At 43.6% G+C, this 24583-nt stretch overlaps 1 protein-coding gene across 1 annotated transcript in view; it reads right to left on the reverse strand.

The window, feature by feature from the left end:
* Positions 1 to 21336, reverse strand: part of LOC115316688 (venom metalloproteinase antarease-like TtrivMP_A) — a 45579-nt gene extending 24243 nt beyond the window's left edge. Inside the window, exons 1-8 of the mRNA XM_029976124.2 lie at positions 21288 to 21336; positions 18642 to 18799; positions 17582 to 17674; positions 17101 to 17218; positions 16034 to 16075; positions 15499 to 15626; positions 15288 to 15359; positions 8222 to 8355 (exon numbers count right to left, since the gene is read on the reverse strand). Coding sequence (XP_029831984.2) covers positions 8222 to 8355; positions 15288 to 15359; positions 15499 to 15626; positions 16034 to 16075; positions 17101 to 17218; positions 17582 to 17674; positions 18642 to 18799; positions 21288 to 21336 — 794 coding nt within the window. The remainder of the gene's footprint in view (positions 1 to 8221; positions 8356 to 15287; positions 15360 to 15498; positions 15627 to 16033; positions 16076 to 17100; positions 17219 to 17581; positions 17675 to 18641; positions 18800 to 21287) is intronic.
* Positions 21337 to 24583: the final 3247 nt, after the last annotated feature.

The following is a 24583-nucleotide window of genomic DNA, read 5'->3' on the forward strand; positions in this document are numbered from 1 at the left end:
TCGCCAAGTTTTTCATCGAGTCCATCGTCCTCCGGCATGGCGCCCCCGAAGTCCTGATCACAGACCGAGGGTCATCGTTCATGGCACAGCTGACCCAAGAAATCCTGCGTCTCAGCCACACCAGCCATCGTCGCACCACGGCGTACCACCCGCAGACCAACGGGCTCACGGAAAGACTCAACAAGACCATCGCCGACATGATTTCCATGTACGTCGACGTGGAGCACAAGACATGGGACGAGGTGCTGCCGTACGTCACCTTTGCCTACAACACGGCCGTACAAGAGACCACCGGAGTGACACCCTTTCAACTGGTGCATGGGCGCAGGGTAACGACAATGCTGGACGCGATGTTACCCCACGAACCGACTCTCGACGGAAGCGACGACGCCCAGGTGGTTGCCCAACGGGCAGAAGAAGTCCGCCAGCTCGCCAGACACCGTATTCAAGCCCAACAACGTGTCGACGCTGGCCGCTACAACCTTCGTCGTCGGGACGTCCACTTCCAGCCCGGAGACAGGGTGTGGGTGTGGACACCGATCCGCCGCCGTGGTCTCAGTGAGAAACTCCTAAAGCGCTACTTCGGACCCTACAAAGTACTTCGTCGACTCGGTGATCTGAACTACGAGGTGATGCCCGATGGAACACGGACTTCATCACGCCGCCCTCCACGACCAGAAGTCGTCCACGTCGTGCGCATGAAGCCGTACTACGCTCGATAGGACAGTGGACCTTACGTATTCCAAATGACTATTTAGTTTACTGTTCTTTTTGTTTGCTTTTTGTTTTGTGCTGCATCGGGGCGATGCGCTTTTTAAAGGGGGGAGTAATGCCGCGCGCGCTCGCCAAGTAGGCAGCGAGCGCGTGGCCTAATGGTTATCGCGCCTGCCTCCCACGCGAAAAGCTAGGGTTCGAATCCTGGAGCGAAATGTCTTTTGTTTATTCCTCTAATTTAGTGTTCTGGAGAATTCGAGAATCATGTTGCTTGTTCCAGGCCCGAATGTTCCACGCGTCGAAGTTTCTTCGCCGATTATTCCAGAAGACCACGCATGTACATAAGGGGCTCCGCGTGGCGAGCCGCAGTCAGTTTCGCCCCAGCGTTCGACTGTGCTGCTACGCCGACTTCGACGCCCGCGACGCTCTGTTATTATCTTTGTACCCTTTTAGTTTTTGGCACAAGTTCGCCACATTAAACGTTTCTTTCTTTCTGTTTATTTAGTGTTCCTTTGGTCACCACCCGTGACAATATATACACCGGGTGTTCATTTTTAATTCGAACAGACTTATTTTAAAGAATCCGTAAAAGATGCACTGATATGGTTTCTGCAGGTGAGTTATACGGCCTGGGGGACAAATTATAGGGGGCTAATCGTGACAATCAGTTGTCTTGTTAATTAATATCGTTAATTAACTTTTTAATTAATGAAAATGGAGATATGGTTCTAATTAGACACTTGCACAGCGTCACCGAAAACCACTAAATCAGTCATTTTCAAAAAAACTTTTGAGCGCGTGAAAGCGTAGAAGTGTACTGAAGTTACCACTCGTGGAGCAGCTTCGTCAGGAGTAGGCATCTCCTGACGAAGCCGAGCCTCTCGGCGAAACTGTCGTGATGCTTGCAATAAACTACTAGCATAGCAACTCCGCAAGTACGGATCTCTGACTTATTATATATATATATATATATATATATATATATATAGTGTGCATGGTGGCATAGGAGCCAAGGGGCCGAAGGCGTATATATAACGAAGTGAAGAACTCACGGTGAAAAACAACAAACAGCGGAAGTTTAATCGCCAGTTTCGCCGAGAGACTCGGCTTCGTCAGGAGATGACTTTCAGGTGAGGGCATATCGCTGCGGTAAAAAAAAAGTCAAGAGCTAAGAGGGGGAAAAAAAAAGGGGGGGGGGGGTAGTCTAGGTACGCGTTTCTACATAGTAAACAACTTGGCCTGAGCCCGCACCTCCTGCAGGGCGGCGAAATACAAAGTGCGCCTGAACGCTCACAGCAGTGGCTACAATAGGTCGTGAACGGGCGACGTCTTCTTGGCTGACGGCCCCCAACGAGGCAGTGCATCCCCGCGACGGTCACCCCTGGGGCGCCGCGCGTGTCAAGGAAACCGAAAATTTAAAGAATCGCAAAAACATGTTTGCCATGTCTTTCAACAAAAAAAAGAAAGGAGAGAGGGTGCGGGGTTGTTGAGGGGGGGCGGGAAAAGAGGGTACGTTACTGAGTTGTGGTTAGTGAAACATGAAAACACGCATGTGAGAGAACAGCACGGTTGCATAGAAAATAACATTCACAATATAGGAGTCGTAATAGAATAATCACGTGGTCCAATTCCAGTCGAAAATACAGTACCATAATGAAAGGGTAGTCTAGGTTAATGCTCTTATTGATGCAGGTGTTCCTGGACTCTCATTTATTCCTTTTCTATAGTATTAAATTTGTATATGAGGTATGACTCTCACTGTTCGCGCTCCCGGTTTGATCTAAATCCAGTTTCCAATAATGTCACAGATAGTTCGTCGAAAGAATGCTTTGGTAGACGGAGGTGTATTGAAAGAGGAAGGCCTGGATTAGTTTTGGAGTGAGATCTGTGGTTGTTAAAGCGTAGTCTAAACGCTCTCTCGGTCTGTCCTACGTATTGAATTTTGCATACTCTACACTCTAGCAAGTACACTATGTTTGAAGAGTTGCGTGTCAGTTCCCCTTTAATTTTCATTGAGTACTGCGAATGCGTGCTTTCGGCTGTGTCTGTTTGTTAAATTTGTAGGCAGATAAAACACTGCGGTATATTACAGGGCCTGCACTCATTGTGTCGCGGTGTAGAGTTTAACCGAGAATTTACCAGCACGTCTGTAATGTTGCGTGATCGTCTATAGGTCACCCCCGGTGGGGAGGGACATGCGCGTTTTAGGCGGTCACTTTGCTCGACCATATTGAAGTGCCGTCATAAAATATTATTTACGTTAGGATAGTTAGTGCTATAGGTGAGACACAGATTTGTGCGTTGTGTGTTGCTCTGCGGGGGACGGTCCTCCAGGGGGTCTCTGCGGTTCAACATTCTGGCTTTATGGATCGCATGATCAATTACACGTGGTGGATATTTTTGATGTGTCAACACGTTTTTTAGGTTCTGAGCGCTCGCGTCAAAACCATTTCCGTTTGAACAGCTTTTGAAACGGTGGGCCTGGCTATAGGGTATGCTGTTCTTGCAGTGACGTGGGTGGTCGCTCTTGTAATGAAGGTAGTGTTGCCGATCTGTTGGCTTGCGATAAAGCTTTGTTGTTAATTTTTTATCCTCTACTGTAAGGGTCACGTCTAAAATGTTAATGTCGGTTTGGGAGTAAGTGTGAGTGAAACGGATCTATGGGTGGACAGCGTTGTAATTAACTATGAACTCTTGCAGGTCCGCCTCGCCGTGTGTCCAGATGAAAAATATATCATCTATGAATCTTTTGTACAGTAGTGGTTTTGATGGGTAATCGCACAAACATTTTGACTCTAACTTCCCCATAAAAATGTTAGCGTAACTGGGTGCCATCTTGGTGCCCATTGCGGTACACCTAACCCGCCTAATATATTCATTATAAAATTCAAATAGCTTTAGTTCTAAAACAAGCCTTGTTAGGGTCGCAAAGACGTGACCATCTGGGCTCTCTGGTTTTCTTTGGGTCTCGTACATCTCTAATAACGAAGCTATTCCGTCGTCGTGTGGAATGTTCGTGTACAATGAAGACGCGTCCAGGGCTACAAGATATGATCCTTTCGGTATATGTAAATTTCATATATCCCTGAGGAAGTGCGTAGTGTCCTTGACATGCGAATGGAGAGTTGTAGGTAGGTACCCAATTAGGTCGTCTACATAGCCCGATAGAGGTTCCGTTATTGTTTCTATTCCGGATATCATTGGACGGCCTGGATTACCACTTTTGTGAATTTTCGGAAGCATGTAGAATCAACCGGGGGATGGTTGTTTTGGCTTCATTATATTGTATTCATAACGGTTATCTTACCTCGTTGTACAAGTTGTTTCAGCTGACGTTACGATCTGAGTGTGGCGTTTCGTAGGGTCGCCTGGAAGACGCTCATGAAATTTTGGATCGTTTAGTTGGCGACACCCTTCCCGAACATAATCGTCAGTACTGAGAATCACAATCGCCCCTGCCTTGTCTGCAGGTTTTATTGTGATGTCTTTTCTAGTGCTTAGTGATTTCAAAGAGGTTCACTCAGATTTAGTTAGGTTGTCCCGTCTCCCTTTGTACCTGTGGTATTCACGCATGATATCCTTTTGTACAGCGGATATGTACAAGTCAAGGCCGTTGTTGCGACGGGTCTTCGGTGTCCAATCGCTAGTCGGACGTGGCTGTGTGTTTTTGGAGTTGGACGGTTTATCTACAAAGTATTCCCGACACCTTAAATTTCTGGCAAAGTTATCTAGGTCTCGGAGAACTTGGAACTCATCAATGTAACCAGTGGCAGGGCAAACGTTTAGTCCCTTAGAGATAACTTTTTCTTCTTCGCCTGATAGAGTCATTCCAGACAAATTAACGATAGTGCATGTACCACTCGCCTCGTTAATATTTGAAGGGTTATCTGGGTCTCGGCGCATGTTATCTCTAATTATAGTGTTTGGCTAAATAGCGGCATCATTTTGGTTTGGTGCGGATGGAGGTAGTATGGGGTGTGGTACCTTGTCTCGCTCCAGTTTCCGTGACTTGAATGTTTCAAGCTCGCGGCGTTTCTTTCTTTCAAATTCTTGTAAGGAGGTTGTTTCATGCGCCGAAAGCGGGTTATTCGATCGGATAATAGTGGCTATTGAGGTGTTACATTTTTTTACTTGTTTTTCGCTATGACTGATTGCGATTTTCACCAGTTTAAGTGACGCCTCCAAAAGGACGGAATCCCATTCCGAGCGGTCGCATCGATCGAGGTTTGTAATAGTCGGAGGGAGAGACAGTGACATGTCCTTCGGTGGGACCCCCGCGCTCAGGTACACTTCTAGAGTTGATTTGTGGAGTTCATGCCTAATTCGCTTGTCAGTTAATTTTCCTACTTTAAGGAAGGTTGTACTGTTGTTTGTTGGAAAGGAATTGGACTCAGCGGGAACAAGTCAGTCTTCTTTTGGGTGAGGGGTTTGCGAGGCGATCCTCCGAAGGTTGTAGCGTTGTGTTGTGGAGGGTCTTGAGCCCTGAGGAGTCGAGACGTCGGCTCTTGACGTCGTACTGTCAGCGAGCGTCGGGAAATCATTGCAGTCAGGGTCGAAGACTCTGCCATCGGTTGTGGTGTCTTGTGCTGCGTGGCTCTGAACCGTATCGCAGGAACTTCCCTCACTCTAAAACTAATCCTGGCCTTCCTCTTTCAAAACACCTCCGTCTCCCAAAGCATTCTTTCGACGAACTATCTGTGACATTACTGGAAACTGGATTTAGATCAAACCGGGAGCGCGAACAGCGGGAGTCATACCTCATATACAAATTTAATACTATAGAAAAAGGAATAAATGAGAGTACAGGAATTTGCATCAATAAGAGCATTAACCTAGACTACCCTTTCGTAGTGGTACTGTATTTTTGACTGGAATTGGACCACGTGATAATTCTAATACTACTCCTATATTGTGAATGTTATTTTCTATGCTACCGTGCTGTTCCCGTGCTTTTCTCGTACATGCGTGTTTCATGTTTCACTAACCACAACTCAGAAACGTACCCTCTTTCCCCGCCATCCCCCCCCCCCCCCCCCCCCGACCCCGCACCCTCTCTCCTTTTTCTTTTTAAGTTGAAAGACATGCCAAACATGTTTTTGCGATTCTTTGAATTTTCGGTTTCCTTGACACGCACGGCGCCCCAGGGGATTCCGTCGCGGGGATGCACTGGCTCGTTGGGGGCCGTCAGCCAAGAAGACGTCGCCCGTTCACGACCTATTGTAGCCACTGCTGTGAGCGTTCAAGCGCACTTTGTATTTCGCCGCCCTGCAGGAGGTGCGGGCTCAGGTCAAGTTGTTTACTATGTAGAAACACGTACTCAGCCTACCCCCCCCCCCCCCCTTTTTTTTTTCCCTCTTAGCTCTTGACTTTTTTTTTGCCGCAGCGATATGCCCTCACTTGAAAGTCATCTCCTGACGAAGCCGAGTCTCTCGGCGAAACTGTGGATTAAACTTCCGCTGTTTGTTGTTTTTCACCGTGAGTTCTTCACTTCGTTATATATATATATATATATATATATATAAACTACAATAAATTCAGCTTTGATGCCCTTGAGATTTATCGCCTTCGTTTTCAACAGTGAGTTTTAAGGGTTTCGAAGCTCTAGCTTTGTGGCACACGTTATGCGAAGAATCAGGTTCGCTACACAGTCAAACGATCAGCACATCAGACACTGTAGACGAAACATTTTGCATGTCGCCGAATAAAAGTGCGCGAAATAGAGGAAGCCATGGGTATCTTTGTCGCCCAGTAGATCACATATTACGTAATGAATTGATTTCAAAACAAAGCTTTCCGCAAGGTGGGTGTCGCATTTTCTTAATGCGTAGCGGATGATCTGCATTCGGTATTAGCTCCGATTAGAAAAAAAAAAACAAAAAAAACATAACAGAATAGAAGTTTGAATTCTCTCACACTTTATTTTTTTCTCCCCAAAACTCAAAATGTTTTGGCTAGAAAGAAATTTCGGTCGAATGAAAAGGTAACAGAGGAATTCAATTTTGCATTTGAAAGTCTCGAAGAAATTCCGTTCTAAGAGTGAATAGAAAAGCTTGAAAGACCTTTCATCAAGTGCGTTCATCTTCGAGGGAACTCTGTTTTCAAATACCATAACTTGAAATGGTTTTGTTTTCATTTCATATCCATTTCGAAAACGTTTCGATATATCCTACTGTACTCCCAGGAAACACTATTAGCTCAGGAGCTTCCCTGTATTGGTAAAATGTTATTCTGCTTCGTAAAAATTCGCGACATAGTTACGGGGATCACACCATCTGGGGTAAAGTGTCGAAGGAGGCTCGAGTATTTGACACGAGCACTGCGTAATCACTCGAGTTAGGCTCGTGAGAATAAACAGCTAGACGAACATCTGAGTAGTAGTTTGCGTCTAATCACTGAGGTGAAGTGAATAGCTCAACTTAACAGGGTGATTCAAAGAGAGGCCAGGCTCTTTAAATCGACCGCAAAATTCGGTTCCTTAACCTATCGCGCTACGACTTTGTGCTGCGTTGCCCACAAATGGTGCATTTTTTTTTTGTAAAATTTGCAAAGAGCGATTTTGCATGAGGAAAAATAAAGAAAGAAAAAGGCTCAGCTCCTATGGAACCACAGCGACGCCACCGGTCTTCAAACAACACGGCGCCATTACGCACGGGAGAGAAGAGATAGCGCAACGAACGCCGCCAACGAACGAGCATACGGCGCCGAGAGCCGTCGTCTTTATCAGACGATCTTTTCGACTCAAAAGCAGCGCGCGTTCCGCAGGCGGCGACAGTCGCAGAAACAAAAGCAGGCGCGGTAAGAACAAGAAACTACAGTTCCTTGTCTGCTAAAGACGTCGCATGCTCGTTCATTGGCGGCAGTTGGCGTCGCGACCGCTTGCGCCATCTCTTGTCTCCGGTGCGAGATGGCGCCGTGTTCTTTGAAGACCGGTGGCTTCGCTGCGTTTCCATAAGAGCTAAGCCTTTTTTTTTCTTTGCTTTTTCCTCAGGTAAGTTCGCTCTTTCTAAATTTTACAAAACAAAATGCACCATCTCTGAGCAACGCTGCACAAAATCGTAGCTCGATAGGTTAAGAAACCAAATTTAGCGGTCGATTTAAAGGACCTGGCTTCTCCTTGAATCACACTGTAGTAGTACCCCTCCGGCCTCCGCCAAAGTTTTGCCACTCGCCTGCCTAGAATCCGTAACAGAATATCGTGTGACCACTTGCTCCGGCAACGAATGGAAAAAGCTAACTGTAGATGTTCCTGTAAAAAAAAAAAAAAAAAAAAATTTTGCGACTGCCTTTGAGTTGAAATAAAAGCTAATCCGTGTTTTAGGGGGTTATGGAAGTCAAAGATGTTATCTAAGTTGTGCGTAATTTATTGTAAACCCGAAAATTGGCGCAAGACCGCCTTAATCTATCACATATACTTCGGGACCATTGAATCGCCATAGAGAACTAGGATATGTTATCTCTGCCTCACGGCACAACTGCACCTCAGGCTGAATTACGTGATCTTGCTTACCCAACGAGCATCAGGTAGAAATCTGCAAGCCTTGGGAACGTGGTGTTTGCGGTGAATTGTCCAAAGGCTTTTATTGACTCAACCGCTGCGACTTGGTTATCTTCCTCCACAATAAAATACTCATCTTCTTTTGTCTGTAAGCACAAAGAATTAAACAAAAGTACTTCTGTTTTATTACTATTTCAATCACACATTAGACGTTCGTTGAAAAGGGTGCTTGGTTATCATCGAAATTTAGTACTTTTTAGACACAATAATGTTCTAATTTGGGGCGGGGGGTTATAGAATTGCGCAATACTTGGCATTGAGTCTACTAAGCTAAAAAAAAGATAGATGAAACATACGGACCTTTGCAAAAACGAATCAGAAAGGAGCTAGTTTTGTTTCGACAGCGCTTCTGTCACGACAGAAATAAAAATTTTACAAAATTGAAATAAGAAACGATTGGTTATTTCGAAATAAAACGGACGGCTTTGACGGCGCGAACAAAAGCGATTTCGTAACTTTGATTTAGACAGATTAATCCCCAATTGCTCTTGAGACATATGTCTTCGTTTTCTTATTCATTCACACGGTGTTATGTAATCGCGGCATTCAAATAGTGCAAGGTCACGGCGAAAGTAAGTGGCTTCTTAGTTACCCTCACCGAACCATAGGAACCCTTCTTCGCAACACAGACCGACGCTCCTTTCTTACCTTGTTCAGGGCCCCAACATGCCATCAGATATAAGATATGCGTACAGGCAAGCACAAGCACCCCCCCCCCCCCACTTTCCGCCTCCCCTTTCTACTTTCAGGCTTGTTCGAAACCATTTTTCTGCATTCGATTAGAAGGATACCATCTGTTTGCGACAAACGAATCTTGGTTTTATTTCTCACACATCACACACTGGTACAACGTGTCGATTGCAACATTTTTCCCACCCTTATTTCTCCGGCTAAAGCTCTCATCAATGCATGTACTTCAAAAGAAGCTTGCGCATAGTTCAAAAATTAAAAAAAAAAGCGAAATGACGCCACTGTGAAAACGTGCTTCAATCTCCATCACGAGCATCTCGTGGGCTAGATAGTTAATCATTATGTTAAATTAACAGCGCAAACAGGACGAGGAAGGCTAGTTAATTCAACATATTGATCGGCCAACTAGCCCAGCAGATGATCGTGATCAGCGCTCTATCTTGTCTCCTTTGTCTATCCTTTCTCGTCGTATTTGCGCTGTTAATTCAACATGATACTTCAATCCCCGCCAGTTTTCTTACTTTATTAGCCCACTTGCGGCCTCGCACACGTACGGCTCCCCCGTTTGCAATTTGAAGCAAGACGACTCTTGTTTGGGCCTCGTCTCTCTCGATTAAATCAATGAGCGCGAAAGGGTTCGGGTGCGATCTTCCCGACATGGCTTTAATTTTTCGATGGCATGCCTCCATATGGTAGTTGGTTCTGGATCCCCTGTTTCCGTGATGGTTCCACCGCTCCAGTTGGAAAATGCCCTCATCCAAGTCGCATCAAAGTGATCAAGTAATCCAATGAGCTCCGGAATACCAAGCAACATATGCCCCGACGCAGAAACGCCCAGGGTCGAGGGACTTCAGAAGGCGAAACAAAGGAAAGTGCCACGAGCTTACGAATGAGCGCCCTTAGCTGGCTGTTTCTTGAGTATGCGCTTTGGAGCCCAGCCCCCTGAACGGAAGCCCACATTTTTTGCGCAAAACTGAAAGTGGCACCCAGCATAAGCAGCTTGGGGAAACACGACACAGAGACCACCAAAAAGCGCTTGCTCAAAATCCGCCATGTAACTTTCAGGAGTCGAGGAAGGAATCCCAGCAGATGTGAACGTAATATTAGCCCTTCAAACGCACGGGCGTAGATTTGGTGCTAACCGACCCGAAAACAAAACCAAACGGCTGTGCGAGGCACTCCGTCACTTACGACATGCAGAGTTACAAGTTGGTCACACATGTAGGGTACAACAAAAACAAAAAAAAAGTCCCGTCCGCAAAAAATAATTTTAACTGCCGACAGCCGTTGCATGCCATCTCGTGTGGCAAAGGCAACTATTCAAGACGAGGGTCTCTGCGGTCGTCGATTATAAAGAAGGGCTCTGCAATTTTTGTCCTTTTGTTGGCGTCGTTGTCTTGCGGAGTGTCGGCTGATGAAGGAACCGCTGGCTGCGTTGAGTGCCTTTCTCGATAAATCGAATCGAATCTGCTGCGTCTTCATCTGGCACCTAGAATAAATTTAGTGATTTCGTTTTGCATGATACTTCGTAGGCGTGATGGATATCATAATTTGGAAGGAAACTGCAGAGCAGGTTTGGAGAAGTTCTTCGTTAAGCAACCTTCATTAAGCGTATTCAGTCTGGGTGCTGCTGACGTTTTCAGCGCCAAGCGCAGCTGGTCCCTCACAAGCCTCGGCTCGTCTGCTTCATGGTTATGGTCGCCTATAAGTAAAAGGAGCGTAAATGCGCAATGGCATGTTAACGGCCCTTAACATGTACCTGGTGGCGGTAATAAGAGTAAGTAAGAAACGAATCAAATAGCAGTGGATTCTATCATGCATAAAAAGACCGTCACACACAAATCGAATATAGCAACTTACGGGATCTGCATTTCACGTTGTCCTATTTGGTCACAATCGAAGCCGCGCATTCTGATGAATTGTAAAGGCAACGAGACGAAACCATTCCGTTTGCTTTCTGCCGCTGTTTGTGACACATGTAACCTTCAAGGTAAAAGCGCTTTTCTTCTCTGCGTTTCCTTTATACAAACCCGAACATCGCCTCTAACTGATGTCTCACAGTTGATTGGGTCGTGTTGTATGTCGGAGTGCAACGTTATTTTTTTTAGTTGGGGGGGGGGGGGGGGGGACACAGAGTTCCGTACTGTGACACAAAGACTGTTCAGCGTTTTATGACTCAGCGCCAGTGCTGGGGTAACGCGTTCCAAGTAACGACGCTACCGGTTGGACGTGGCTGTGTGTTTTTGGAGTTGGACGGTTTATCTACAAAGTATTCCCGCAACCTTAAATTTCTGGCAAAGTTATCTAGGTCTCGGAGAACGTGGAACTCATCAATGTAACCAGTGGCAGGGCAAAAGTTTAGTCCCTTAGAGATAACTTTTCCTTCTTCGGCTGATAGAGTCATTCCAGACAAATTAACGATAGTGGATGCACCACTCGCCTCGTTAATATTTGAAGGGTTATCTGCGTCTCGACGCATGTTATCTCTAATTATAGTGTTTGGCTAAATACCGGCATCATTTTGGTTTGGTGCGGATGGAGGTAGTATGGGGTGTGGTACTTTGTCTCGCTGCAGTTTTCGTGATTTGATTGTTTCAAGCTCGCGGCGTTTCTTTCTTTCAAATTCTTGTAAGGAGGTTGTTTCATGCGCCGAAAGCGGGTTATTCGATCGGATAATAGTGGCTATTGAGGTGTTACATTTTTTTACTTGTTTTTCGCTATGACTGATTGCTATTTTCACCAGTTTAAGTGACGCCTCTAAAAGGACGGAATCCCATTCCGAGCGGTCGCATCGATCGAGGTTTGTAATAGCCGGAGGGAGAGACAGTGACATGCCCTTCGGGGGGACCCCCGCGCTCAGGTACACTTGCAGAGTTGATTTGTGGAGTTCATGCCTAATTCGCTTGTCAGTTAATTTTCGTACTTTAAGGAAGGTGGTACTGTAGTTTGTTGGAAAGGAATTGGACTCAGCGGGAACAAGTCAGTCTTCTTTTGGGTGAGGGGTTTGCGAGGCGATCCTCCGAAGGTTGTAGCGTTGTGTTGTGGAGGGTCTTGAGCCCTGAGGAGTCGAGACGTCGGCTCTTGACGTCGTACTGTCAGCGAGCGTCGGGAAATCATTGCAGTCAGGGTCGAAGACTCTGCCATCGGTTGTGGTGTCCTGTGCTGCGTGGCTCTGAACCGTATCGCAGGAACTTCCCTCACTCTAAAACTAATCCTGGCCTTCCTCTTTCAAAACACCTCCGTCTCCCAAAGCATTCTTTCGACGAACTATACGTGACATTACTGGAAACTGGATTTCAATCAAACCGGGAGCGCGAACAGCGAGAGTCATACCTCATATACAAATATAATACTATAGAAAAATGAATAAATGAGAGTCCAGGAACACTTGCATTATTAAAAGCATTAACCTAGACTACCCTTTCATAGTGGTACTGTATTTTCGACTGGAATTGGACGTTATGATAATTCTATTACGACTCCTATATTGTGAATGTTATTTTCTATGCTACCGTGCTGTTCCCGTGCTTTTCTCTTACATGCGTGTTTCATGTTTCACTAACCACAACTCAAAAACGTACCCTGTTTCCCCCCTCCCCCCCCCCCCTCAACAACCCCGCACCTTCTCTCCTTTTTTTTTTTTTTGTTGAAAGACATGGCGAACATGTTCTTGCGATTTTTTGAATTTTCGGTTTCCTTGACACGCACGGCGCCCCAGGGGTTTCCGTCGCTGGGATGCACTGGCTCGTTGGGGGCCGTCAGCCAAGAAGACGTCGCCCGTTCACGACCTATTGTAGCCACTGCTGTCAGCGTTCAGGCGCACTTTGTATTTCGCCGCCCTGCAGGAGGACCGGGCTCAGGTCAAGTTGTTTACTATGTAGAAACGCGTACGTAGCCTACCCCCCCCCCCCCCTTTTTTTTCCCTCTTAGCTCTTGACTTTTTTTTTTTTTTGCCGCAGCGATATGCCCTCACTTGAAAGTCATCTCCTGACGAAGGCGAGTCTCTCGGCGAAACTGTGGATTATACTTCCGCTCTTTGTTGTTTTTCACCGTGAGTTCTTCACTTCGTTATATATATATACATATATATACATATATATATATATATATAGACACATATATATATATATATATATATATACACATATCAGGGTGTCGAACCGGAACCGAACCGAAAACCGGAAACGAACCTGTATTTTTTCCGGAACTGAACCCGAACCCGAACCGTTATATTGTTATCGCGATGAACCCGAACCGGAACTGAACCGGAAAAAAAAAAATAACGGTTACCGGCTCATGTCAAAACGGTTCGGCCACGCGCTGTTGACAATGAATGTACTATCAATGCCATTTGTTTTTTAAGTGCCGTCAACTGACACACACCTCGCTTTCATATTTTTCTTCTCCACCCAGTCTTAGGAATACAAACGCTGCATCCATGAATCTTGACAAACCCTGCATCCATGAATCTTGACATAGGAACCAGTATTGCGCTGGTCGCAGCTTGCACGGAAGAAAGAGAATTAAAAGGCTGTGCAAAAAAAAAAAAAAAAATAAAAAAGTCGTGTCACGGGATTTCTTTTTTCTACAATCTCGTAAATCCTAAATGCTGCTGTGTGCTCATTTCATAACACGTTTCTAGAACGCGCGAGTTCTTGAAGCTTGCTTCCATCGGAATGAGAAAAGAAAAGGCTGTGGAGTTTGATAATAATGCATCCGGTTTTGTATAGGCACTTAGAAGCTAACATATTTGTGAGACAGCGAACTCTTCTATTTTATTATTTATCCTATTACGTCCTTCTGGCGTTGCGTTCGGTGAAGTGTTTTTCATATTCCGTATCTTGTTTAATGAAAACTTCTTTAAGGGTCTAATTTGAGTTACCGAAGGCTAGTTCAAATAAAGAAAGCTGTATTTTTTCCCCACTGTTCCTTCAATTGCTAACACGCCGAGGTGGCGGGATAGTTAGCGTGTTCTACTTGTAAGTGGGTTTGTAAGGAGGTCGCGGATTTTACAGCTACTGCGTCGGACCCAATTAGATGAAGTCCGAATGCGTAAACGTCGGTGAGGTAACCTTTGAGTGCACATAAAGAAACCATTCCTGGTAGAAATCCCTGAGCCTTACACTACGATGTATCCCGTTTCGTATGTGCTGATATCAGATGTCTTATTTGTAATTTGTTTTGATGTAGCAATTTGTCATTTATAATTTCCGAACCGGTTCGCGGATCGAATTAATCGAACCAGAACTGAACCGGAACAAGATAAATTTACCTTAACCTAAACTGTAACCGAACCCGTATGTTTTTCGGTTCGACACACTGATATATATATATATATATATATATATATATATATATATATATATATATATATATATATGTATAAAATACAATGAATTCAGCTTTGATGCCCTTGAGATTTATCGCCTTCGTTTTCAACAGTGAGTTTTGGGGGTTTCGAAGCTCTAGCTTTGTGGCACACATTATGCGAAGAATCAGGTTCGCTACACAGTGAAACGATCAGCACATCAGACACTGCAGACGAAACATTTTGCATGTCGCCGAATAAAAGTGCGCAAAATAGAGGAAGCCATGGGTATCTTTGTCAACCAGCAGATCACATATTACGTAATGAATTGAATTGGAAACAAAGCTTTCCGCAAGGTGGGTGTCGGATTTTCTTAATGCGTAGCGGATGATCTGCATTCGGTATTTGCTCCGATTAGAAAAAAAAACAGAAAAAAAAAACATAACAGAATAGAAGTTTGAATTCTCTCACACTTTATTTTTTTCTCAAAACTCAAAATGTTTTGGTTAGAAAGAAATTTCGGTCGAATGAAAAGGTAACAGAGGAATTCAATTTCGTATTTGAGAGTCTCGAAGAAATTCCGTTTTAAGAGTGAATAGAAAAGCTGGAAAGACCTTGCATCAAGTGCGTTCATCTTCGACGGAACTCTGTTTTCAAATACCATAACTGAAATTGTTTTGTTTCATTTTCAATACATCTAGTGATCAAATGCACTAGTTTATGGCTATACTGATGTTATATAATTTAATATGGTATAACGCAAATGAATCTGACTTAAGTCATAGGCATCGAATAATTTATAGTTAAACAAATAGTCATTGTTTTCCTCTCACTCGAGTCCCATTGGCAAAGCGCAATCTGGTCAAAACGGTTCCAACTATAAAAGTCCACTTTAACTGAGAAAAAAAAATTTCTTCTAAACATATTTGAGTTTACAATTGTGTTGCACTCTTGGCGGCAATAGCAAGACTTTCAAACTTAGAGATACCAATCTTTGGGGGTTGGACAATCAATACGCACCTGAAACCCGAGTATTCCAACAAGCTGGAGGTTTATTCGGGGCTTGGGAACCGTCTTGAAGATAGCATTCACCTTCGAGGAAAAAATAAGGCATTCGAACACGTGTCAGGAATCGGAGTACGAAAACCTCAATAAGCACTTTTTGCTTGGTCAATGACAACAGACATTACTATATTATTTCTGAACAAGAACAAATGTAAACCATACGCACGATGTTCATTAGCCTTATGATGTATTGAGCCTGTATCAATTTGCTTTCCTTGAGAGACTTGTGTATTACACTGTCAAACATGACGTACATTTCAGGTCTCCACACGGTGGGTAGCTCTGCAGTGTCACCTAGAAGGTTTCAAATCATGGCATGTCCTCAGTCCTTCGCAAGTATTGAATTAACTGTGTAATCATTTTTTTTTTAAATATGCACGATCCCAGATAAGTCGATCTTGTTTTCTGTGCAAGATAGTGAAACAGTCTCTCCAATTGAAAGTTTTGAAATTCATTATATCATCATAGTGCGGTCTCGAATTGTAGTTACTCGCGCAGCACGTGCAGACGTCTACCAAATTAGTTCAAAGCGAAAAGCTAAAGCAGAAAAATTAGAGTTTCTACAGTGTACAGGAAATTGCATCATCGATAGAAAATGGCCAGTAGGTAACCAGAACTGCAGCCTGCTCCTTGGTGTTTGTAGAATTGGTTGAGAGGACTGCTGAGAAATGGTACATGTTTTACAAACAAAATAAGCTTACTTTTCGGCTGTAGACTTTCATCGGAACGTTCTTCAACGGGAACTGTAAGAATCATAGTGATACTGAATGTAAAAATTAGTCAAAGTCGAAGGTTATGACTTTTCGAAGGCATGCTTCTTCAGCAAAATTATAGAGGAACTGTTCGTGTTCTGCTGTCAATTAGTGTTTGTTTGTTTTTTCTTTTTTTCTGGCCCGTTTTTGTGGTTTTTAGCCGTTAAGATATCTTCAAGGGAATTTTCTCAAATTGTTACAATATCCCATATCAGCGCATATCTCTTTATCTAAATACCATCACCTCACAACTGAACCATGCCAAAATAAAGTAGATAACACTTTTTGTTTGAAAGAAAAGACGACGAGGTGATATTTTTGATGTGTTACCTAAAAAGCAAGTTTAATTAAGTAAAAATATAAGGGACGTTATAATTATCAGTATATTCCGCGTCCTAAATATAAGTTGTAGAAGCATATTTTCTTGGAACTCTTAAGTGCTACCAATTAAATTATTTAGGAAAAATAGAACGTCTACTTTGAACGCACTTAAAATGTGTTAGCTTGAGTATAAGAAAATAAGAACGTTTTTCCCTTTGCCAAACCACTGAGCTCTTCCGTTATCTCAGAAAGTGCTGATTATTGGTACAATTTGAGATCATTCATACTATGATACTCTGAATACTCTGAACATCGGATTACATACTCAGATCACTAATACAGAAGCCGTTGAAATGATGCTAGTAAAAAAAAAATAAATACTGAGGCGCCGTCGCCTTTGCAAGCACTTTTCATTTTCATTTTCCAATGATAATCAATTAATGCGCTCGTTTCGCCACGTTTTAAACACAATGTGTTGTTAGACAAAAAAGGGAGGTGAATTAATTCATCGAGAGAATATATGGCAAATAACTGAGAGCGTACCAGTATTGACACCGCACGCGAAACGAACGCTGAAGGAAGGAATTCGGTCATACGTTCAAAATTTCAAAGCATTTTTGCTTCAAGAAGTCTAGCCTTTAAAGATCGAATTTTCAACGAATATCTATTGTATAGTGTTTGATTCTGTCACTTACTTTCCAAGTGGATTGCCTCCTCAGGCGTCGGGAGCGGAAATATTCTGTGAGGGATTCGGCCGGATTTGTCATGTATTCGCAATGGCTCAATCCCATGCGTAAAGTTTAGGTAGCCTTCCTGTTAAGAAGTGAAAGATTTCTGAGTATTGCAAGCACTGCTAAACAAACATTTTATCCTTATTAAAAATTCAATTTGTTAGGAAGTAATTTATGGAGAACGAATTCTAAATATTTATTTTAAAGTTGCCATAAATAATGTTCTTTAGACGCTGTGGCAACGTAAACTTCCAATATGCTTAGTACACCTTCATTTTTACGAAACTTAAAAAAGCACTACAGGTTTATAAAATGTTCGCGAAAATCTATGTAGTTACCAAATACAGGATTTAAAAATAACGATTGCATAACCTCCTGTTCATTTGTATAATCGTGTTTCTTGTTCCTATACGAATATATACGTTAAAAAAATATTTGTACGTACCATTTCAATTCCCGCATCTGTTTCAGTAATTGTAAATGATGCTTTGTGTTCCGAATTTTCATACACACTGTTACGTATGTCTGTAGTATCCATCTGAAATGAACATTGTATGAGTAAAATAACTGGGAAGTGATATTCATAATAGTGGCAGCTGAAATGCTAAATGGTTATTTTTATAGCCAAGCTATTTATGGATAGGGTTTCGTGGATTTTTTGTGTGAATCAATCAAAACTCAGTTTCCGAATGGGGTGCAAAATCGCTTCATTTTATGCAGAGGCTTATCTCTCATTACTTGGATATGCATTTTCAGTAGATTAGTTATGAATAGGCTCCATTTTCGAGATCTGTAGACTCTCGGGTAGATAATTAAAATAGTAGACAATAAAAGTATCTCAAAGATTTCGCGCTGTGCGACCCGCGTCGGCTATGTCTACTCTCACACCGCCCTCTCCTTGTAGTCGCCCGAAGCGCTAGCGAGCCTAGTGTCCGTTCCTTCCGCTCTCCTGGATTGGCGGTCCCGTCGCGGGTGTCTTTTTTCCTCCGACTCGTCACGATGACCACCGATCAAGACAAAAAATCCGGACGTACCTTTGTTCAAAATTTTTTGACACGTCTGTGTCATGTGCTAAACAACTTTGCTGGTCATCCACCTTCACAAACTGAAATTGCTCATGCTTTTCTTTTGCAAACCATGTTATTTTATAAAAACGCAGTAAATGATTACATTCAATGAATTTCAACAACACGCAGAACGAATATCGAGTTGAATGATTGCATACATAATCGAGGAATTAAAACTTTCTCAAAAAATGCAGAAAAGAAATCATGGGCGTCGGCACGTCATTTAAACAAATGTGCGTTATTTGCGTTATTATAGCGGAGACAATTCTAATTGAACGGCACTTTCAAATGTACGAAAACCTCCAAAGGCACTAGCGGACACATCAAATTACTATTGAGCGAATAAACATGTGGAATGTTTATTTTCTAATTAGAATAAGTGAATTTCAATCAATGAGGCGGAAGCATGCTTTCTTGTGAAAGCTAATCTTTCCTTACCAATTCGTGATTCACCTCTCCATACCTAGACTCGGAAAAATACAGACTGTCCCCTAAAACACTGGATTCTTCCAAGTCTATGACGTAGTCTTTAGAAAGTTGAACAGCGCTTGTTGAGTTGCCGCTTCTGCTTTCAATCAGAACCGGATACACGACACCTGGAACGTAACCGCTCCTGTTATCCGACCGTTGCATACTCGCAAAAAACTACTCGGTACAGAGGGAGAATCAAAACGGTAGTCACAAGTCACGGTGTTTTCTTATAAAAAAAAAAAATCGTGCCTAGATCTCCCAGCAAAGTTCCCTTTCACAAACAAAGGACAATAAACTCAACAAAAATAAGAAAGCCCTTCTGCAATGACAAGACGTTGGAAACGTAATGCAATAAAAGCAAACCACGGGAAGTAAGCCTATACTCATGTGAATAGTTTAAACGGAACAAATTCGGAAAATCGGGGGAGGGGGGGGGGGGTGCATCTTCCGATCGTGTTTCGTTAAGACTATTTATTCTTTCATATGCATTTCTTAATATACAGCTCATGAGAATATATGCTGCCTTGCTAGACTTCAAAATGCTATTAGAGTGCCATACCACACAAAATGAAGGGACTGAAAAATCAATATTACCTTGGTTGCCAAGTTTTTATTAATAATGGTTATAATCTTAATCTTCTGTACCACGCCTACGTTTCTGTTCTTGCGAAAACCTTTTGGATATCTGTCAAACTTTTCGCTCTTAGTGCTCTAATTGTGCGGCACCATGAAGAATGGAACATCGTTTTGGGACGGTCACATACATTTGGTAACTCCGATTGTACACATAATCTGAAGAAACAGAGGCTAGGAAAAGCACGAAGAGTAATTTTCTCAAATGCCCAACAACGTGAAAGGATTTCTGGCAGTTTGCAACTCGGCAATACGCAAACATGATGTGATTGTGCATTCTGTGCACGTACAATGCAGTTGCGTTCTGTATTAATAAGCCACATTTGCATCCTCTCTTAATTTGTAGGTGTAATAAGAGGAACCAGGTGCATGGTCTTTACGTAGACCTGACGTACGTCAGACGTTGAATAAGCGAACAACTGCTTACGGTATGATGACCTCGGTATCTCTTTCTACCTATTTGTGACGCCCTTTAGCTGGCTGAACTGTGGAGTGATGCCTTTAAAACTCATCTGTGACTGGTGCGTTCAGGATCCTATCGCACCCATACCTTAAAAGTAATCCCGAAGCGTCCACAAACGATCTCACGCGAGCCAAAGTGTCATGCTCTCAGATGTCGCAACCCTTGCGCTTGATGCTAGAATTCCCGGCAAACATTACTATTGAAAGCTGATACTTTTGGCTCCTACAAGCACCGCTGCGACACCGCCAGGATCCTGGCCGACGGCATTGAAATTATATGACGTAAAAGTGCGGAAAAAGACGGACAAACTTTTTTAGAACGCGGAACGCGGCTTACGTACTGCTGGGTCCAAACCTTTCTTTGGAGCCAGCAGTACTTAAGAACGCTGCTTAAGCTAAGTTCCTTTAACAAATCTATATAAAAAAGAAATAATTACCATATTTGGTTAAGAGTACAAGAACTTCGTTGGCACGTTCTATGTCACAGATATAAAAACATATAATCACTAGGTTTGCGTTAACCTACACGCAATTTTATTTTGCTTGTGTTTTTGAAGACATTTGGATATAGTACCTGATGTATCAAGTAGCGGCCAGACTCCTTGAATCGACCGCAAAAGTCGGTTTCTTAACCTATCGCGCTACGATGTCCTGCAGTTTTGCTCACAAGTGGTGCGTTTGTTCTATAAAATTTGCAAAGAGCGAACTTACCTGAGGAAAATGTAAAAAAAGGCTTAACTCCTCTGGAAACGTAGCGAAGTCACCAGTCTCCAAACAACAGGGAGCCCTATTGATTGAAGAACGGTGGCTTCGCTGGGTTTCCACAGGAATTAAGACTATTACTTTCTTTACTTTTTCCTCGGGTAAGTTCACTTTGCAAATTTAATAGAAAAATATGCGCCGCCTGTGGGCAACGCTGCACAAAATCGTAGCGCGATGAGTTAAGAAACCGAATTTTGCGGTCGATTTAAAGAGCCTGAACGCTATTTGAGACAGCCGATGGACTGCCAACGTATTAAAGTATCCGAATCAACCCGTCCTGTTATCGGGAGATATAGCGGCATATATTTATATGAGGCCGCTCCTACAATCATTCACAACCTCAGTGAAGGGCGTGCTGACTGACGAGCATCTCATTATTTCCTCTCAACCAGTAGGATTGCGGTATTAGAGGATAAGAACAAAGAAGAAGCAATCGCAAAGCAAGAATCAAGATTATAATATTAAGCCACACCCTGCGCGTCTTATTTGTCAGCGACTCTGAAGGAATCTATGAATACAATCAATGCAGTATGTCTACCCAAGCCTATTTAAACCCTGCGCCTTTCGGGGGTATGGTGCATGCCGTAATACAAATTATTTCTCGACTGCAATATTGTGTGGGGAATTTCTATGATAACTATTGATCATGCCCAGAAGCTCGGAGGTTTAAGCCCAGGAAAAATGTGAAATTCGATTTTACGTCACTTAGAAAAACGCCATGCAGAAGCGTTTGCATAAATAGAATCAATACATCACCGGCGTGAGCAGTAGCAACGCTGAAAATAATGAGTGCAGCAGAATACATTTTCCGTCAAAAAAACGTCCGTAAGGCAGAAATGTATATTTGGAAATGAAAGAATGCCTTTGTCAGGAACCTTTTTAAAGGGTGAAAAAGATAAGTGCCCTTTAACATATTACGCAAAATGCGAGATATTGAAAACAATAAGTCAAATGACGGACACAGGAAGTTGCATACACTATGTTGTTACAGGCAGCTTTTGCACGAAACGAGCATTAACACCGGCCATAGACCCTTTACAAAAGTAAGATCCATCTCGTGGCAGTCTCCATTGCTCCAATTTCTCCGCACTAATGACGGTGATAGATGATCAACATTTTCTACCTTCAAACACTCCCGATTTTGTGAATCAAAGGCCACTTACAAGGACCAACTTGCTAGAATGGATTCTCCGCTTCTCTGGGGCATGATTTCAAAGACGCTCGCTTCTCCAGGGGTGTAGAAGCTGCGTAGTGCCGCCATTCGAGCGTCGAGTTTAGCTCTGCACGGGGTAGGTAGACTAACTTTTGAAAAGGGTCTATTGAAGCGTGTCAAAAAAGAGACGCTGCGGTTCGCTTATTGCGGCGGAGACTAAACATGGCTTGCACGGACGTCACATCAGCGGCCATTATGGTGGCCATTGATTGCAGAGCACGAGGCTTCTGCATCGCTGCAAGAAAATAAGTATGTAATATGACATCACATGCCGGCCACACATAAACACCGCGGTTAACGAGACAAGCTAAAGTCACGAAACCGGTCCCTTCAGAGACGCGGAAAAATACACCAGTGGCTTTCGGCAAATGGCTTCCTCAAATCTCTCGTCGTTCCGATAGAAAAAAAGTGGGATTCCATTCACTGAATAACAGGGATGACACGTAAAACTGAGTTTAAACCGTCGTGTACTTTATGAGCGGCATCTGACTTGCTGCTAGGGAAGGTCAGTACAGCTCTCGAGGGCTACGTTTGTTCAAGTGATTCCTATTAACATATACCCGACCGAGTGGGCATCGCGCGTCCCCCACGGGAAGGCACGAGGCTAAGGCCCCTCCAGCCAAATTTCTCATTTTATCTTTCTCGCATCTTGTAGAACACTCTCATCTTGTAACGTATCGCTCGTTAACGTTCGGAATGTTCTAGACTACAGAGTATGCACAAAAGAAGCTGAATCCGGGAACATTGGGTCATTTGTCCCTTGTCACCGTCACGGGATTCACGCTGTTCTTTTTGCTTTAGTTAGGGGTGCGAGTTCACCTTATTGTACATTTATTTTCAGTTTTTAAGTGAACCTACTTTTTAACCGTGATAATACAGTAATGCCTAAAGATGACACCCAAAACTGTAGGGAGACCGGGAGGTATCCAGGGCTGCCCGGTAGATGACGCCACTGTGTTCACTCGTTGTAGGCGGTCGCAGGCGTGTCAAAACGACCATTCCCCTGGTCGTTTTGGATCACTAGCCTAAATACACTACGGAGCATCCGATTTGTGCAGAGCCACCGCGACTCCGACTCCACCAGCGGAAGACGACAGGCCTCCGGGAGTGACCAACTGTCGTCCCGGCATTCCCCATCTCGCTGGGCTATCGTCATTTCCGGAAAGCGCCATCAGGCATCGGTCGACCGCCGTTCCCGTCAAGCTCGGCGATGCAGGAAGTTACGTCTCCCAGAGATCGGCTTCCACTCGGCTCCGGGAAGATCAGCCGATCGAGATCTGAGCGTTCCGGACCCTAATTCACAGCCGGCGCTGCTCCAAAGGGACGTGCGAAAGACATCCGTGTTGATCTGAAACGACGAGTGGCGAACGCGTCCTTCAAAATGTCGATCCCGGAATGCACCAAAACGACGAGTGGAATTCGTCGTTACTCAAACGCAAATCTGCTAAAAAAAGAAAGAAAAAAAAAAGAACCTTAAATGGACCATGACGACCACTCTGAAGTTCAGTTTAACGATTAATATGAACGCCAAGTGTGTTGCAGGTAATTTTTACGAAGTATAAGACCGCTGTTTCGCTTGCGCGCCGCACAAATTAATTGAATAGAACCAGCAACGATCACACCGGGACCGACGAGAGCGATGCCCGAGACCGCGGAAAAATCCAGCTTATGAATGACGTGGACCGTGAAATCAATCGAGGCTCGTCGGGCGATTGGTCGAAATGAACGGAGTCCGCTTGTCCTCTTTTTTGATCGTAAGTTGTTAAAAAAATATTTCATATTTTTTCTTATTTGGGAACAACGAAAATTATGTTTTTCACATAACAAATGACTACAATAGAATAAAATATCATTTCAGTCGGCGCGCGCGCGTAGTGAAAAGACTGAATAGCTGAGAGCCTTTAAAAAGAAACTGAAACAATTATTAAAAAAATAAACGAGTTAGAGGAGAATTCTAGAGTATATTTATCCAGTGAATTTGAATATCACGTTCATTTTCCACGAAGATTTATACTAAACGTGAGAAAACCCGATATCCACCGGCCACTCGTGACGTCGAACTAGGATCTTTGGGCCGCCAAGCACGTGTCGCTCGTGTGGGCAGCGCGAGCAATCCCAAGCTTGCCAGGTGTATTTTTCCGCACTGACGTCAGTCGTGACGTCTATTTATGACCTTTTCGAAGAGAGCAAAAGTGGACGCGCGTAGCTTTGACTGGTGCTGAAATTGCGCTAGAGCAAGGATTCCGAAAACTCCTAGTATGACGCCACGCCCCTTGCACTTTGATATTAAATTTAAAGAATAATCTCTGCAGCCTCCGTGCGCCCAACTGAAAAATAATGTCGATATTCGTGATCTTGGCGGCCAAATGAAGACGATTTGGTGTTTTTCCTTAAATACAAAACCACTTCGTCTCCCTTTAGCTTGAAAAGCGTTTAGTGTGGTACATGTGAAAAGTTATTTTTTTTTTAAAAAAAATAAAATTGGCAAATTATTGTGTTCTGTTTGGTTTGTGGTGCGGCTCTCAGTTCTACGCGCGAATGAAGCTGCAGAAACTATTCCAGGATGACCCACTGCAGTTTCAAATACTCGTTAGGGTCCATTTTAATACCTTCTGTCATAGCTCGTTCACTCTAAGAAAAAAAGGGTGTAGTCAGTTGCATCGGGCGCACATGCGCCTTTTCCTGAAAGATGCACCCCCCGTTTCCCAGCCAGTGGACTTGTACACCGATATGAAGCATTCTCCTGCCCTTAAGAGAATATCGCAGTTCCCTAGCCCTATGGAATTTCAATGGCAACTTTTTGATATTTTTTCTCAGCCACCACCGAACTGATTGAACT

The sequence above is a fragment of the Ixodes scapularis genome, unplaced genomic scaffold, assembly GCF_016920785.2.
Source record: "Ixodes scapularis isolate PalLabHiFi unplaced genomic scaffold, ASM1692078v2 PGA_scaffold6__148_contigs__length_123643588, whole genome shotgun sequence".
Taxonomy (NCBI): domain Eukaryota; kingdom Metazoa; phylum Arthropoda; class Arachnida; order Ixodida; family Ixodidae; genus Ixodes; species Ixodes scapularis.